The sequence below is a fragment of the Chaetodon auriga genome, chromosome 4, assembly GCF_051107435.1.
Source record: "Chaetodon auriga isolate fChaAug3 chromosome 4, fChaAug3.hap1, whole genome shotgun sequence".
Classification (NCBI taxonomy): Eukaryota; Metazoa; Chordata; class Actinopteri; order Chaetodontiformes; family Chaetodontidae; genus Chaetodon; species Chaetodon auriga.
The window spans coordinates 12,458,507-12,476,252 of record NC_135077.1 but is presented as its reverse complement, the minus strand read 5'-3'; the positions used below and the strand labels follow the sequence as shown (position 1 = coordinate 12,476,252).

Genomic DNA, 17,746 nt, shown 5'->3' with positions numbered 1-17,746 from the left:
CCGCATGCAGATGCCTTCACCTTCATCGTCCTCTCAAGTGTCGACTAAATTCTTAATGAATGTTCAGGCTCAGCTTGTCTCATCATGCTTTTTATTCACCCAGCTGCCATGAAACATCTTCATTTCACATTTCCTACAGCCCAACCCTTTACCTTAACTATGCAAAGGACAGTGGATTTTGTCTTTCATGTCTTGCAGCGTAGTCACATCATGAGGGAGCCACTTTAAAACCAGTGTGGCCACTTTTACTAATGCTTCACTATCAAAATAGTTGCAGGCTGTGATCTACTAATAGATGAATTAGTATGTACGTATGTATGTATGTATTTGCTCTGTTAGTCCTCACAACGGCTGAAATACACGAACACACACACACACACACACACACACACACACACATCATGTAGCATACATATAGTATAATCACACATATTCCAGGAATGAAGCTGTGCAGCCTGAGGCCTGTTCTGATCCTGTACTGTTAGGAAACGACCCCCAACGCACACACACACACACACACACACACACACACACACACACACACACACACAGTCCTAATTAACAGGGCTCTCTCTCCACTTGGCTTCCCTCTCTAATTGGCTCACCATTTCTTCCCATTAATTATGCTCCATTTCAAACTCCCTTAATGAGTCTGGCCCCGCCTCCATCCTTTAATGCTAATTAGCAGCTTTGAGGCTCACAACAACAACAACAACAACAACTAGAAACCACCTTGTGATGTTTTCCAGTGTGTTAACATGTCTGTGTTTTGTCCCTGTGCAGCACCCGTACCCATCAGAGGAGCAGAAGAAGCAGCTGGCTCAGGACACCGGTCTCACCATCCTGCAGGTCAACAACTGGTGAGTGGGCGACGTTGGCGACGCCACACTCTTGTTATGTTTGGGAAGCCCGTCCCCTCGAGGCAACCTGAAGCTAATGATCTGAATAAGTCCTGTGGGGTTGCCCCATCTCCAAATATCCCCAATTACAGTTACAGAGGGGAGGAGGTGGTTAATTGGAGAGTTAATTGGAGCTTGGAGGGTGGAGGTGGGGAGCTAGAGACCTGTAGGATGTGTCCTGGTGTGTTTCCTGTTTACTGATACAGAAACGGAAACGTCAGCAAGATTCAGTATCGAGGATTTAACAGTTAACACATAGTTAGCGCACTGTTAAACTCGCCTAAACTATAAAGCAACCTTTGACCTTTAAAAGACATTTCCAAACTGGTTTTCACCTGTTTTGACCTGAGGAACCATTCCAGGAAACCAGGATGTTTTGTAGGAGCTTGATCTGCACGGCAAGCCCAGAACCTGGTTCTAGTGTTCCTTCATCATTTGGTTTGGTTAAGTTACAGAAAGACCCTGATTATAAAACATCGACTGCTGCTCAGAGATGGGATGCAAACACCAGTCTCCAGTGCCAAAGTTCATCATGTATCAGTATGTTAATGTTCCTGCATCACGTAACCAATGTGTTGTCGAAACATCAGAAATATCTCAAACAGCAGGAGCGCTCCACCCTGAGCTCCTCTGAGAAGGTCCAGGAACAGTCGCCTCCATCTCATTCAGGGGTGGCAAATGATTGTTTTTTTTCCCATCACAGTCACATCTTTGCAAAAATGACAGAAACATCAGAATGAAACTACCTGCTTGGTTTCATGTGAATGTCTCAGACTGGAAACACCTTCAGTCTTGTTAAAGGCAGATTTGGAGGCCCGGCGATATACTGGAGCTGATGTCTGGAGCCTGTCAGCCTCTGAAACCTCTGAAGCCATTAGTCAGTCCCGCTCCCTCCGAATATTTGGCTGTTGCCAAGGTAACGCCTCTGGAGCAGCTCACAGTCTTTTCCCTGATTCTGCAGATTCAGAGTAAATGAGCGAGCAGAGACGAAGGCTGTAAATGAAGCAGGAAGGAGGCGGTTTGAGCCGACTGCTGCTCACTGGCTTATACTGTCAGATCGTGTGTGTGTGTGTGTGTGTGTGTGTGTGTGTGTGTGTGTGTGCGCGCGCATGTGTGTGTGCTGTCAGGTGGGCTTCAACCTGTGTGATGTGTTGAACTTGCACTTCTCCTCTCCTTGTTCCCATCACTTGTTTCCTTTCCTTGTTTCCTCTCCTGTCCTTGTTTCCTGCCCTTGCTTCCTTTTATTTCCTTTCCTTGTCTCCTCCTTTCTGCCCACTGTCCACCCTTTTCTCTCCTCTCTTTGTTTCCTTGCATCTCCTCACCTTGTTTCCTACCCTTCCTTTTAATTCCTTCCCTTGCCTCCTCCCTCCTCCCCTCTTCTGTTTCCTCTCCTCATCCCCTTCCCTTGCTTCCTTTTATTTCTCCTCCTTGTTTCCTCCATTGTCCTCTAAACCCCTCTTTTCCCTGCTCTCTTCCCTTTTAGTACATGTCTGCTTCTTCTCCTGCTCCCCTTGACTTTTTGCTCCCCTCATCTTTATTCCTCAATTATTCCCTTGGACCTCAATCTCCTTCTCTCATCCTTTAATCTTTTTCTTCTTCTTTCTTTCATTTCATCTCTTTCCCCTTATTTAACCCTCTCTATTTATCTCCTCTTTCTTTCTTTTCTCCTTCTCTCCACTTTTTTCCTGTCCCCCTCCTCCTCATCTCTTGTCTCCCTGCATCCCACTCCTCCTGTCCTCCTTTAATTTTTCAGTTTATTATCCTCCCCTCTGTTCCTATCCCTCACATCAGCTCACCTCTCCACTCATTTTTATCTCTCCTTCCTCCTTTTGCCTTACCTTTTCTCCTCTTCTCCCTTTCTTGTCTTTCTGTTCTTATATTGGTGCTCTATGCCTCCCCCCTCCTCCTCCTGCTCCCATCTTCTTCTTCTCTCCTCCTCTTGCACGACCCTCTGTTCACCTCCTTCACTCTTCCTTCTCCTCACCTTTCCTCAAATCAGATGGATTTTTTTGGTTTTCCAGTGTCGCCCCACAAAACGCTGCGTAAAGAGACGAAAACGTTTCCAGTCTTTTAATTTCATCGTTCTTTGTTGCTCAAACTGTCAAATTCTTTAAACTTTTATGTCAAGTGTTTTTTTTTTTCATGTCATACTTTGTGTTTGCTGATTTGTGAGAGGGAGGTGTGTGTGTGTGTGTGTGTGTGTGTGTGTGTGTGTGTGTGTGTGTGTGTGTGTGTGTGCGTGTGTGTGTGTGTTTGGTGGAGGCAGTTGGTGTAAATGGCATTTTCATGACAAACAGCTGGACGGGTTTATTTAAACACACCCGTTGTGGAGGAGGAGGAAGGGGAGGAGGGGGAGGACTGACCTGAGATTGACACCCAGGAGGGCGGGACTTAGTGACTGTTTTACAAGCTGTGTGTGTGTGTGTGTGTGTGTGTGTGTGTAGCTGTTTTGTTTAAAACCCCACTCATGGCTCAGATTGTACAGAAAGGAGCATCCACCTCCCTCCCCTCCAACCTGAGGGGAGGGCCTGGAGGCCACAGAGGGGGGGGGGTAAGCATGTAGGTACTTTAAAGTCAGGAAAATGTACTAAAAGTATTCAGTGTAAAAGTACTCACTGTAGTAAAATGTCCTCTGTGACTGTTCTACTGTTATATATGATATCATTAGATTATTCAGACTCATGCATTCATGTAAAAGCAGGATTTTACTGTTGGAGTCGGTTGAGGTGGAGCTCAATGTGAACTATTTTGTAAAGGACTGCAACTAATGAGTCATTGCATTATGATGATGATGCACCACGGGATCAGAGCTGATTGAGAGTCCACTCAGGGTGGACAAATATCGACACAGAGACCTGAGATCTGTGGCAATACACTAAGATCCTACATGACTGATTACATTTGGACGAGGGTTTGGAACCAGAACCGAGTGGACATGACTGTTTGTTTCTAAACTTGGCGCACTTCATCACAGGTGATGCAGACATGGGAGCAGTCTGAAGTTACAGGTTTAGTACAGATTTTGGGGAAATAAAATGCTGGTCTGAGCGTATTTCTAACAAACACATTTATGTCAAGAGAACAGGCAACATGACAGCTTTAATGGAAGTGCAGTAGCTCTGATAATGACACAGAGGATGCGTTTGTGTGTGTCTCCTCTCATGTCGGCCCTCTGGTGTTTTTAGTGAGGAGGGGTTAACATTACACAAGAGCCTCTGCTGTCTGGACTTGAACTTGTGGTTATTTACGCTCCTGACAACTCTTTACTTTACATTTGAGTGGAGGCCTTTAACACTGAGTGTTAACGTGACATGAATATTTTATATAGATGAGAAGAAGGAGTAGGAGGTACCACAGGCTCAAGGTGCGCTTGAACAAGTGATTCAGTGATTTTTCCACCTCAGTGTTTAGTAGTGAACTTGTATTGAATAATCCACTGATTATGAAAGCATATCAGAGAAATTATAAGCATAAAAAACAATGCTTTGTGATTACAATTTGATAATAAAAAAAATGTTTAAATCAAATTTATCATTTATGGCAAGAAATCAGTTGATTCAGAAAAGCCTTCTTGCGCCTCCTCATTACAGGATCAGGACCTGAATCATGAACAGTTCAACCAACGAGTCATTTTTAATTCTCAAACTGTTTCCTTTGAGGGATTCCTAAAGGCAGTATTCAGTATTAACTGGAGAAAATATGCGTGTAATTAAATTCATTTTGAGAGAAATAAATGTTTTCTTCTTCTGCTCTGAATCATCTTGTGACACCTCAGACTCATCATGTGAACCGCTGTCCTGCTGTTTCTTCTGTAGTGTTCGAGTCATGTGGCTCATTGCAAAAGCTCTTCCTCTGAGGGAACCAACAGCTCTGCTCTTTCCTCTTATCCATCACAATCTTCTTTTCTTATTTCAAAGCATGTTTTGTTTTTAGAATACAGTTTTCTTTTAAAAGGGCCTCTGAAACAGCACACAGAGCCTCATGTGGTGCTAAAGTTACCTTCTGACTCCAGAGGGTTTGACTTCTTTGAATGTTATCAGCTGTTCAGGGAAGAAACTCTGTATCAGAGCAGTGTTGAGTTTTAGAGTCGTTTCTGTGCAGCTTTTAGTCTGACAGCACATTTCAGCTTCCTGTTGGAGCTGAAGCGGCTCCTCTTTTACTCTTTTCCTCTGTATCTCACCCTTCATCCTCATCCTCCTCCTCCTCCTCCCCTGCTGCCTTTTTTTTTTACTCCCTGAAAAGACTCCTATGGCTTTTGTTTTCCTGAAAAGGAAACAGGGTTGTCCCCCACTTTTTTTTTTTTTATACCCCCTTCTCCTCCCTCTTTTTTGAACAAGTTGAAATGGAACCATCCCACCCGGGGGTGAGGAGGTGGGGTGAGGGTGGGGAGGTGGTTGTAGGGGACATAAATCAAGTGGGAAACCACAGAGCTTTCACTCCGGGGCGGGTCAGGAGGGGTCGACAGGCGGTTCAGAAAGCTTTAAGCTGAGGAAGACCAGAACGCTCCTCAGCAGAGGGGAGGCGGCAGGGGGAATATGAGGAGTTAAGGGAGGGGGGGGTCACAAAAGGTGCCAGGTCATAGGTCACACATACCAGGATGATGGCTTTCAAGAGTGTACTTAGAAGGGGACGTGTATGAATGCACTGCTGCTGCTGCTGCAGCCATCAGACATCAGCCTCTGGTTTCAGTGCACTTAACACTTTTCTCCCTCTGCATTAGCCTGGTTAATAAGCTCTGCACTGACACCTGGATGACCTGTGGAAGAGTAGTGTAAAGACAGTTAAAGGTGTAACTTAAATTGCTGGTGGCTCTGTTACAACAATAGTTTTTCATTGTTCAACAGTGGACCAACCTGCAGAAACGAAACAAAAGTGACAAACGGCTTCATTTGATTTGGCAAATTTATTTCAACTGTTAACACATAAATCAGAACTTAACTCCAACCAAACTGCTGGAGCTGCGAAACTGAACCATCAGCTAACCTGAGCTGAGCCGTTTGACCTGCTGAGCAGAATTAATGAGCTAACTTGTGAACTAACTTGACAAACCAACTATATGAAACCAAAGGTTTGACTCGAAAACTAAACAAACATCGCAAAATCTTTTATTCAGTTTTTATCTGTTATGATTTTAAACAATTTTTTGCAGTGAAGCTCAGAAAATAAGAAAGTAGACATTCCATATGAGACGAACATGAGATGTTCTGGTGCACTGAGGTGTTTAATGTCCCACAGTGAATCTGAGCTTCGGGTCTGTGAGCAGAAAGGAAGTTGAGGTTTCTCTGCAGCTTTAGAGACAAAACACTGAAATCACGCAGTGCTGGGCCACCTCATTTATAATCTGTCACTGTGTCTTTCCCGTCTCCTCCCTCCTCCTGTTTCTCTGCATCCCTCCGTCTCTTCCTTTTCTCAGGTTCATCAACGCGAGGCGGCGGATCGTTCAGCCCATGATCGACCAGTCCAACAGAGCAGGTAAGTCTCATGCTCCAGTCCACATCTGCATCCAGCAGGAAAAAGCTTTATTCCTTAACCTTGAGAAAATATTTTTAATTTAATAACCAAATATTCAATGAGTAATGAAATCTCTTGTTTTGTGACATGGTAATGCATGATAATGTCATGCCGCGTTCCAGGAAGGTCTGACATTTGAGATGTTATAGTCTTGAGAGCGAGTCAAACCCAGAAGATAGACAAACAGATACTGTGATTGTAAAGTTTCCTGTACTGAGAAAGTCCTGAGTCTCAGATCTCAGTAGGTAAGAAGTCTGACTACAGCTGTCGCTCTTTCAAAAGATCAAAATTTAACAAATGAGAAAAAACACGTAAATTTCTTCAAATAATTCAAAGGGATCCCACTAAGCCTGACCTTAAACTACACTGTAGAACTGATGAGTGGTTCAGAGTGACAAGCTTTAATTTAATGTTGTTAATGCAGTTTGTTTTTCTTCAAATGTCAATTCTTAAATGGCAGTTTTATTATCCATTATTTTTCCATTTATGGTCTCGAGGCTTTCAGGCACTGGTGGGAGAAATATTCAGATTCATGACTTGAATGAAAGTATGTAAGCATAATCAGGAAACTGTACTTCAAGTATTTAAAATGAAAGTACTCAGTGCAGTAAAATGTCCCCTGTGACTGTTCTACTATTACATATGATATCATTAGATTATTCTGACTCATGCATTCATCTAAAAGCAGGATTTTACTGTTGGAGTTGAGGTGGAGCTCATCTTGAACTATCAAGTGATTCAAAGGAAAAGCAGCAAATCTTCACATTGGAGAAGCTGGAACCATCAAATGTTTTCACAGGAAAAATGACTGAAACCATCATCAAAAAAGTTAACGATTAATTTTCTCTCAATAGATTGATTAATTGACTAATTCCTTAATCTGTACATGTAGTTTAATTTATAAGAAAACATCATAGTTTAGAAGTTCTTCATGTGTTTTGTGTGTAAAAATCTTAAAGTAAAATAACTCGTAACTACAACTGTGAGATTAATGTAGTGAAGTAAAAAGTGCCATATCTCCCTCTGAGTTTTAGTGAAGTCAAAGTAGAAAATGGCCTGAAAAGTGAAGACTCAAAGAACGTTTGTTTCTGTGGTAGATTCGACTGAGTGTATATCACTAAAACCACCCTGCTGTTTTTTGTTTTTTTATTGTTGGACTGTAGTTTAACTTTGAGTGAGAAGTGAATTCCCTACTTCTGTCTAGGTTTTGGTGATACCAGCGCTGGCTAAGAATCAGTCAGAGTAGCAGCCAGTTTTGGCCTGCGTTGGCAGTCATGTTGTGAAAGTCAACATGAGTCCGTCAGTCACACCTGCCAAATATTGAGCCACTGCTCAGCCAAACCATTTTGGCTTCCTGGTTAGCAAAGAGGACATATGTCGCCATGATGAAAATTTGAAGCCTACATTTGTTCTGCTATTTGCTTTTATAGCTAAAGAAGGAGTTTTTCTAACCTGCGTGGATGAAATATGATGCAGTGCTGCAGATGTTTATTCCAGACCCATGTATGAAGTGTATTTTAGTAAAATCTAGATATATTTGAGTATTTACATGCACATCAGTGTCCCAGTTGTGAGTCTTATCCTGGTTTTGACCATGTGGTATTTACACGAAACATAGACAAGCCTATTTTTTCATATCGTTGCATTCAGGACGAACAGTATCCAGAGTTTCTGATCATCTGTGTGGGTGTGGATATGTTCGCCGTTTGCCTTCCTGTTGGATTTGGCTTCTTCATCTAAAGACAAGAGTAACAATAAATTTTACCCTCTTCATTACAGTGTCATGTTTTTCACTTTCCTGTCAACATGTAGACACAAGTGCAAACATGGCAGACAGTTATCTGAAATCTGAATAAGGACTTTACCGCCACAGTGTTCTGGAGTCCTCCAGCTGGAACATCCGGCTTTGTCAAACATGAGTAAAGGTTCATCCGAACTTCTGAACCAGGATACGATGACTTTATACGCTAAACCGGGATACTCCAAAACCGACTGGAATACTGATATGTATGTAAACAGTCAATCAAAAACATGCTGAATTTGAGCAGTTAGAGACTCACTGGTGAACTTCCCCCCACTCGCGGTGTCTTTTTCTTTCTCGGCTCCTTGTTGTGTTAAAGCGAACAGAGAGGCTTAAACTCTGGGATTGAATGGCCTCTAAACCCCAGCAGGATTAGCTCCAGACAAAGACGCTAATCGCTTTGACTGACCACTCCATTGAACATTTTAACCTGGGATTAAAACAAATAGGAGCCGGGCTAAAGCAAGGCCTAAGTACTGCTAGCCTTTTGGCCTCTAAGCTTTGTTGGCATTAACCTCGGAGCTGACTTCCACACAAAAGCATCGATACACTTCTAAATAACAGCGATGGGAAACTGTTAAAGGCTTCAACCCTGGGAATGTGACTATGTGGAGTGAAACACTTCCTCTTAAGATGAAACCTTATCCAGCTAATGCCCCCGTGAGGACGAGCACATTTCATTTAAAGTCATGTCATCATTGATTAATGACCTCCTCCCTCCAAAGATTAGATGGAAGATGAAAACAAGCAAAATAAACTACATCATAAACAAGTGTAGAGAAGACAGGAGTGTGTTTAAACACGACATAACTGGTGCTGTTAGAGTTTATGTGGAAATATAATTAATAGCAAATATGAAACATGAACTGCACCATTGCCTGCAACCTTTCCTACATCCCAACTGTCCTGTGGTGAACACTATGGTCTGTGGAGAGGTTCAAAAAGTCAGAGGTCACCGATCAGGTGCATCAGACAACCTTAACATGCTGTAACAGCTTAGACCAAAGGCTGCAGCACAGTCTTAATCTGCAGAAATACACTTTGATGCCAAAGTCTAAAACCCTGCTATAGTGCCCCTAGAGGCTGAAATGCAAATTTCACCACACGACATCATATGAGGTCTTGGAAAACTTTCAAATTTAAAAACATTAAATGCAAACTTTGTCCTAAAGGGTGGGACTAGAGGTGGGGTCAGGGGTCATCAGATCATTGATATTCATCCTCTGGGGAGCAGGAATATCCACAGGGAAGTTCAAGTAAACTGTGGACCAAAGTGTCAGTCGGATGAACAGACTTACAGACATCATCAGGTCTGAACACTAACGAGATGCAGATTTCTTCGTAAAGACAGCAGCTGTCATACTGTCCCCCACCTTACAGTGTGAATGTGAGAGTGATGTCATCACTATGGGACAGCAGGCAGCGAGATAATTAAAAAGGGTCATATCCCCCCGTGTCCGCAGTGAGCCAGGCAGGACCGTACGGCCCAGATGGTCAGCCAATGGGAGGCTTTGTCATGGACGGACAGACACACATGGGAATCAGACCACCTGGTAAACACACACACAAACACACACACATGCACACAAATAATTCAGTGTAGAGGCAGTGTTAGTGTTATTTTCCCAATAAATGGGTACATTTTTAGACATTTTTACTGAAAGAATATTTGAGGGAATCATTAAAGTACTGCATTATATAAAAATAAAAGATTATAGCTGCACTAACCGTCCCATGAGCCTGCAATGATCCTTACAGACCAGAGATCAAGAAATCGTATGGATGAAAAAAAAAAGAAACAACGTCCTGTGCAGTTTGTCCTGAGGGTGACGCCTAAGTAGGAATTATGTTGTCGTGTAAATCATTCTCAGACCCTATTTTTCAGGCTCAGGTCAGTCTAAACAGTGTGGAACTCACCTCAAAGCACGCTCACAGACACATAAACATGCAGGTTAACAGCTACTGGATGCTACTTAGCATGTTCAGTTAACATCCAGTCAATGCCACAATTTGGCAAAATAAGTCATTAGCATTTTAGCATTCTACATCAGGATTAATCTCAAAGTACAGCTAGCACTGCCAGTCGTTTGTTACAGAGATATCTTGTCATGAACTGAAGTGTTGAACTAAAGGAAACTTTGACATGTGTTACCCCCTGGATTCACCACCTGGGGACCATGAATGCACCAAAGTTCATGATGTCAGACCAGTAGTTGTTTGTGTGCGATCACATGGTGTGACCATCAGCCAAGTTTAGTTTAATCTTTTCGTTAGACCATCACATGTTTGTGGCGTCACTGTCCTGTGAGAACGACATATCTCCTGAAACGTCAACTTTTCAGTAGCTCCGACGAGCTGATGATGATTCAACTGTGTGTTTTTGTGTTCGTCCTGCAGGTCCTATCGGTGGTGTGGGGATGGGAATGGGTGTGGAGGGACAGTGGCACTACATGTAACACTACCACCACCCTGCAGCTAGAGGACCCGCCCAGTGTCCCAGGAAACCACTGTGAGTAACACAAGTCAGGTGTTTAAAGGGCCAGTTCACGCAGGTTTTTTGTGTAATCTGGGTGAATGGACTGTTTAAGCCTTGATTGATGTAGTTTATGTCAAAACTGGTAACTCAGTCAATTCTGAACACCTTTGCTTGCAACATGCTTTCCATTGACAGTGATCTCTTTAATATTAATTGTAGATAAATGTACACGCAACTATTTAGAAATCATAGAAAAAAAAAATTATTACTGTTATACAAGATCACATCTCTCATTGAACATGTCTAGCACCATTCACCAAGTTAAGTGAACTAAACAACTACAACAGCAGACAAAAGACAAAACATCTCTCTTATTCTATCACCACCTCCTCTCTGCTCCTCCTCACTAATTAAATCCATTTCCATCTGATTTAAAGGTCAATTAATCCTCTGAGATCCTCTCCATATTCTGTCTAACGAACTGATCATTAGCGAGAGACGCAGAACGCTCTCATCTCTTTATTTGATTACACGGAGTCCAATTACTTTGTAAGCAGTTTTCATTATTAGGCCGGGGGGGCAGTGAACGCAGCGTAGGGAGGAGAGATTAAGAGGATGTTAATGTGCAGAAAGGAAGTGTAGAGGAGTTAGCGATGAGGAGGAGGGGGGTGAGGAGGGATTTCCTCTGAACGTGGTCAGTCAGACGGCAACACTCCGACCAAAGACAATTAAAGAGTCTTCAGGAGAAGCGTTCTTTCCTCCCTCTGCCATTACTGAGTTTATGGCTCGTGGGAAACAATACACCTGTCAGCTGGGATCTGATGCAATCATGCATGTAGACACACGCGCACACACACACACACACACACACACACACACACACACACACACACACGACCAATCCGTGGCCATTTGGCTTCCTTTTTTCCATTCTCTGATTCCAGCTTTCTAGTCACTGATCAATATTTTACAACAATTTTCTGACATTTTATAGACGAAACAACTATTTGATTGATTGAGGCAATGATCAACAGATTAATCCACAATGAAAATAATGGTTAGTTGCAACCTTATCTGACAGACTAATGTCGGACAAATTTCCCCTCTGTGCTTCAGTTTGTCTCCTTTTCAAGTAAACTTCCTGTTGACATGTTACTCTCTGTTTTCTCTGCAGGACTCTATCAGCAGGTCAGCAGACCTCCTTGGCAGGCGTGGAGCAGGACCCTACGCCTCCTCACCCGTCCTACCCTCAGCCCCACACCCCTGGGCATCTACCTGGCCTGATAAGTAAACACCTGAAAGCTGCTGCATCTGCATGGCCACAGGAGACACTTTGTGACTTAAAATCTTCCAGCTGAAGCACAAAAGAGAGAACGTGGGGACAGATGGAGATCTTGGAAGGAATCATAAACAGCTGTGTGTCTGAACTGATGGCACTTGGGAGGATTTTTCTGGAACAGGACACAAATGTCAATGTGGCGTCTCTGGATTTGATAATTTCCTGCGATGTCAGCATACCGGCATGTCGACCAACAGATTTCACCTTCTGATACTCTCTGGACTTACAACTATGGAAGCCTCAAGTGGACATTTTGACACCAGTAGATCAACCTTCCCATCCTCTCCACCAGCTGAAGATATTAAGCTGATGTCTGTATTTCCCGAGGCGTTCTTATGAAACAGGACCTGTCTACAAACCATTTTTCAAGACACAGAAGCTCTGAAAAATGGCCGGCAGAGGTCACGTGACCGAGCGCTGTTTACTGTGGACTCTCAGAGGACGAGAGACAAGTCCTTACAAGTGCTCTGCTGCTGCCTTTTGCATAACGTACTGGTATAAAGAAAAGGACTTGTACTGTTTCACTTTCCACACTGTGTGTGTTTGTCTTTTTTCATAGACTTTCTTTCCTCGAGCTACACAAACGTTTGAGTTCTGAAATAAAAAAGTGAAGCAAATTTGTTCCTCGATTTGTGAAAGTATTTTATTATTAACACCTGGTGCTGTCAAACTCTACAGAAGCTGTTTGGTGTGTACAAACACTTGACATCAGAAGTGGGGACTCGGTTACTCAAGTGTTGTACTTCGTTACACTTTGCAGATTTATGCACCTTTTAATTTTAGGAAATTTTCTAGTTTTCCTCCACCAGATTTCAAGGGAAAATTTTTACATTTCATTACTTTACATGACCGTTGGAGTCAGTGGTTACTTGAAGATTAAGATTTTCTCTTCAAAACATGAGATAAGCTCATAAAAATATCCAGTATCATCTTTTGGTGGCACTATTTTACAGATCTTTTTCTATTGATTAAGCTTCACACTAAGACAGTATGTAGTATGATTCTCCAGAGGATAGCAGAAAAGTACACGCGTGTATGAAGGTGCAGTACCAGCAGGGGGTGATAATAATGGGAGCAAAGGGCAGATGTAGTATAAAGGACAACAAAGTTTGTCAGCAGGTGCAGGTGGAGGTTGGAGTCGGCCTTTCACACATGAGACCTGGTCTCGATTCCTGTGTGAAACCAACAGTCAACGTTGATTGTTTTAACGAAGTAGTTAATTTACGCCAAACCGTGATCCAAAAACTCACCAAGTACTTTTGGTGCCTGAACTGAACCAAACTGCAACTGTTACCTGAGATGTTTCTCAGCAACTTTGCATATTTGTTATGGCTAACTGTTTCCACATCAAGATGAGGCAGACCATGACAGCGACACGGTGAATCGGCGGGTCTGATAGACACTGCAGCGAGATGTCGGCCTGCAGGAGAATACATGTTTGCATTTTGTCCCCTCTCGATAGAAATGGCTGCTTTTAACAACTCTTCTGTTTTCCATCTAGCATCCTGACCAACTTCTAAAAACTCAAATAGTGGGTACAACTGCACTCGATATTTCACACTGAATTAGTGCTCACATTTTATGTCCTAAGAACTGACAGTATTCACAAAATAAAGCATTGCCCATCCCTTTAATTCCCTCTGTCTTCGCTTCTTAATCGGTTCTTTTTGCGTCGTTCCTTCTGTTCCTTTTCCTTTGATCTGAAAACTGAAAGATCTGGAGCTGAACTCTTTGCAGCTATTACTTGTTTTATTTATTACTTTTCTTTCAAATTGAGTATTTTTCCACTGTAGTGTTGCAATCTTTACATAAAGAATTTCCCCTGGGGTCAGACAGGGGTAGAAAACTGACTTTTTAACCACTAAAAACATATATCAACACGTTTTATTTTTGAATAAGCCACTGAAACTAAACTATGAAATGTGTGTGTGTGTGTGTGTGTATATATATCTATATCTATATCTATATCTATATCTATATATATATATATATATATATATATATATACATATACATGGAACCTGTGGATTTTGGGAGAGAAAGCCAAAAAGGCCTTAGCTAAACTGAAGGGAAACTAAAATTACAACTTTAATTTCATAACTTTCAAGAGGCCCTCTGGTTTGAAGAGGAAAGAGACGCCTGGAAGAAAACAGTACAGATGTGCCAACAGCAGCTGACTCTCGCCCCGCTGTCCAGTTTGGTTTAAAATAATCACGTAACAGATCGTCATTTCACACAGTGTACATGCAATCCTGAGGGAAGTCTTCCAGTCGGATGTCCTGCAGAGCTGCACTCTCTGATGCAACTGTTCCCCTGGAATTTGACGGAGGAGGGGAAAAAAAGCTGATTTACGTAAATCTGCTCCAAACTCTTAAATGGAGAGATTAGTTCCCCCTCACGCTCCAGTTGGCCCCCTCAATGGATGTGTTCTCCCAATCCGCTGGGAGTTTCCTAGATACACCTCATTTCAAAGCTGGAGGCCACAAAAGAGATCATTTATCTTCCTCTTAAAATCAATTACTAATTTGAAGAAGGGATTTGAGGCGAGTGCAGATTTTCAGCCAGGTTTCTGACTCAACGGGTTTCTGTTCAGCGGCCGCAGGACACAGAACTTGTTCAGATGAGTTTTACGGTCCTGGTGGCTTATTTTTGAAGCAGAAAACATGAGAGCTAAAGCAAACATGCGTCCTCAGTGCTGCTCTTCTCCCTCTGCTTCGCTCTGAGCTGACTGACAGGCGGCGGCCTCAACTCCCATGTTTGACTGCCCTCTTTAGGGGATTGTGGAAACTGCCTTCATCTCTTGTTTTTAAAGCTAAATGTGTGATTAGACAGTCAGCCGATGGTGAGCGCTCATCAAAGAATCAATCGTGCTCACTTAAAAATGCAAAAAGATAAGAGTGAAAACATCATGTTGAAGTGAGGAGAGGCTCGGGAGACCAAAGCTGTGGTGACAACAACAAGTGACAGCTAAATAAACAGGCAACTCGTATTTGAGAAAGATTTTTAAATGACTGTTTGGAGCTGCGCTGTGCTGCTATTTCCAACATCACTCAGGCAGTGAAAGCAATGCGTCCAGGCAGGTTATTTATTCTGATTATTAGTGTATTTATCAAACCCATACACACACAAATAAAACACAGGCCCATCGAAAATGTGTGTGACGAACATTTCCATAACTTTTAACCAATCGGTGTCTTTCTCTTGGGGTCAAGGGTCATCTCTTGTCTAGTGACAACTATAACGTACGTTTGAAATGTCTACAAACCTATTGTATTGGTTGTTATTTACTCACTGCCATATTTACTCTTGTAATGGGAATTCACTGTAAGGTCTCATTCACTTTATCACTTTTATTATTCACTTTATTTACATTTTTTACTTATTATTTATTTGTTAGGTGTCCAAATGGAGGACCTTTTAGTGAGCAGTTATTGAAATACTGCAAGTGAAACAAGTGTGTGATTGGTTATTTAAAACTTTGTTTAAAAGGGATTAAATGGGCTGAAGTGACTTTGTTCACCTCTGTGCCGCCTGAAAGCTACTTGTTGCCGCTCGCAGCTTTAATTTTTGCCAATTGAGCCAAAATCATCAAGGCTAAAACGAGCAGGCCAAAGTTTTAGCTTGTGACAATTCAGTCAAAATAACCTGCCTTCTTTCTTTTTTCAGACTCTCTTCATTCTCTGTCGCACTCAAACCGGCAGCGCTGTGGTTTTTTACCGGTTACAAAATTAATTTTCTATACTCTATAAAACAGTCTGTGATTTACAGAGTATTTTCTTGTATGAATCACGTACGCAGGCCAACCAATAAATACTCTCTGGTTCTTACTGGTACTTCAGGGAACAAGGAAGTAACAACCTTTAGGTATTTTTGTAAATACTGCCTGGGTGCCTTCATGGTACAGTACTGAGAAACAAAACTGTAAAGTTGCAAAACTGGTGTAATAGTCAACTCTTTATATTAAAAAATTCAGTAGAATTAAAAGATTTAAAACAGTAATTAACAGTTTTCTCTCTTAGTTATGTTGGATACACTTATGTCTATATTATTATTATTATTATTATTATTGTTGTTGTTGTTGTTGTTGTTGTTTTTATTCTCCCAGATTTCAGTTTTCCCAGTTTTTACAGAAATCCTTTGTATAAAATGTATTTCTCTTATCCTCTAAATAAAGTTTATTATTTATTATTATTTATTAAATGCTCAGTTGTTTTCATTGTACCTACTATTATGAAAGAGTAAGAACTGCTAAGTTGTCTGATTAATACAGTTAAATTAAAAATCATATTGTAAAGCTATACTCTCTCACCAAAATTTGACCTGGGAACAATTCACCTTAAGAAAGTTAAATAACTTCCTCTGCTGCTAAGATGAGTTAAAGATAGAAAACTTGCTCATCCATCACAGTTATGTTTGAGTCACACTTAAATTGGACTTTTATTCCCAGTGTTTCCTTTCAGCTTGACTTCATCTTGGCTCAGCTGTGTTAGTGCTCACAGCAAAATCCAACAATATAAAGAGGAAAAATTAAAAATTATGCACAGAAATCAGTTGGAAATTAAATCAGATGTGATGTGTATAAATCAGTGTGTTAGTATCATCTATGTATTATATCCTGCAAACAATGTGACTACAATGTGACTACAAAAAATAATAAATACAAGCCTAAACTGCAGCTCACAACTGTTTTCATCTGTGGATTAGTTTTCCCTCTTAATCTTGCATCTCTTTTTAATAATTTAACACATCTTTATAGTCATTTTAAGTCTCTCTTTAGTCATTCGGATCTGGTTTTGTCTCTTCATCGTTGTTTTGTTTCTCTTTGTAGTCATTTCATTGATTGACAAATGTTAACGGTCAGTTTATTCAGAGACTTTCAGCACGTGTTCAGTTATCTATCCATGATAGTAACAAGCCAATTACCTGACAGCTTCTGTCCCAGGCTGCCAGTCAGTTTCCTGGGGAAACCCTGATATTTCACGTGAAGTTTGTGATATGTGAGGGGCAATCCTTTGCATTTTTCAGCTGCATCAGTTTGCTCTCAACGTCTGTATTCTGTCAGCAGGAAAGAATGCCATAGATCCGTACAGACGGTGATAAATTGGCCCTGAGGAGCAGTGGGCTCTTGTACCCAGGGGATGACCCTCTCTGGCTGCAGGCAGTGAGCCTGCAGAGGTAACGAGGTTTATCTAAACAAACCAGCTCCTGATTCGTACCCGAGTAACAAACATTAGCTTGAGCAGACCCAAATTCCAAGGAGACATCAATCTGCCTCCTCCAGGTCTGGGCCTGTGACCTGCTGCTCCATCAATACTCAGTTTGAAAACAACAGACACCATGAGCTCACCCACCTCCTCCTGAAAGCCTCTCTGTTCGCCGTCTAGATCTGTGGGATCCAGGAGAACTGAACACGAAGTTGGATAATTTATTGCCTTTAATTAAATGCTTGCTTCAGAAGGGATTAAATGTGTTTCCCCATGTGCTGGGCAAAAGGGGAAGGTATTCAGTGTCGGACAGAGGATCCAGAAGCTCGGGGAGGGGAGGATCATGGTTACCTGGAGAGAGGAAGTGCAGGAGGTAAGGTGGGGGAGATGATGAAGGAGGGGGTCAGTTTACTCCAACGGGACACGTCAATCTGGCGGGCAAGAAGTCAACCTTGTTTATGAAAGACAGTCTTCATCCGTTCACCTGAAGATACAGTTAATTTAAAAACCACAGGA

General features: G+C 42.0%; 1 protein-coding gene across 3 annotated transcripts in view; it reads left to right on the top strand.

Annotated features, from left to right (window-relative positions):
* Positions 1 to 12,643, top strand: part of meis1a (Meis homeobox 1 a) — a 43,437-nt gene extending 30,794 nt beyond the window's left edge. Inside the window, exons 9-13 of one of the 3 annotated variants that reach the window (XM_076728090.1) lie at positions 784 to 860; positions 6,313 to 6,371; positions 9,675 to 9,764; positions 10,609 to 10,720; positions 11,862 to 12,643. In XM_076728090.1, coding sequence (XP_076584205.1) covers positions 784 to 860; positions 6,313 to 6,371; positions 9,675 to 9,764; positions 10,609 to 10,667 — 285 coding nt within the window. In that variant the 3' untranslated portion in view covers positions 10,668 to 10,720; positions 11,862 to 12,643. The remainder of the gene's footprint in view (positions 1 to 783; positions 861 to 6,312; positions 6,372 to 9,674; positions 9,765 to 10,608; positions 10,721 to 11,861) is intronic. The other 2 variants (XM_076728091.1, XM_076728092.1) reach the window with 2 other exon arrangements.
* The last annotated feature ends 5,103 nt before the right edge of the window (positions 12,644 to 17,746 follow it).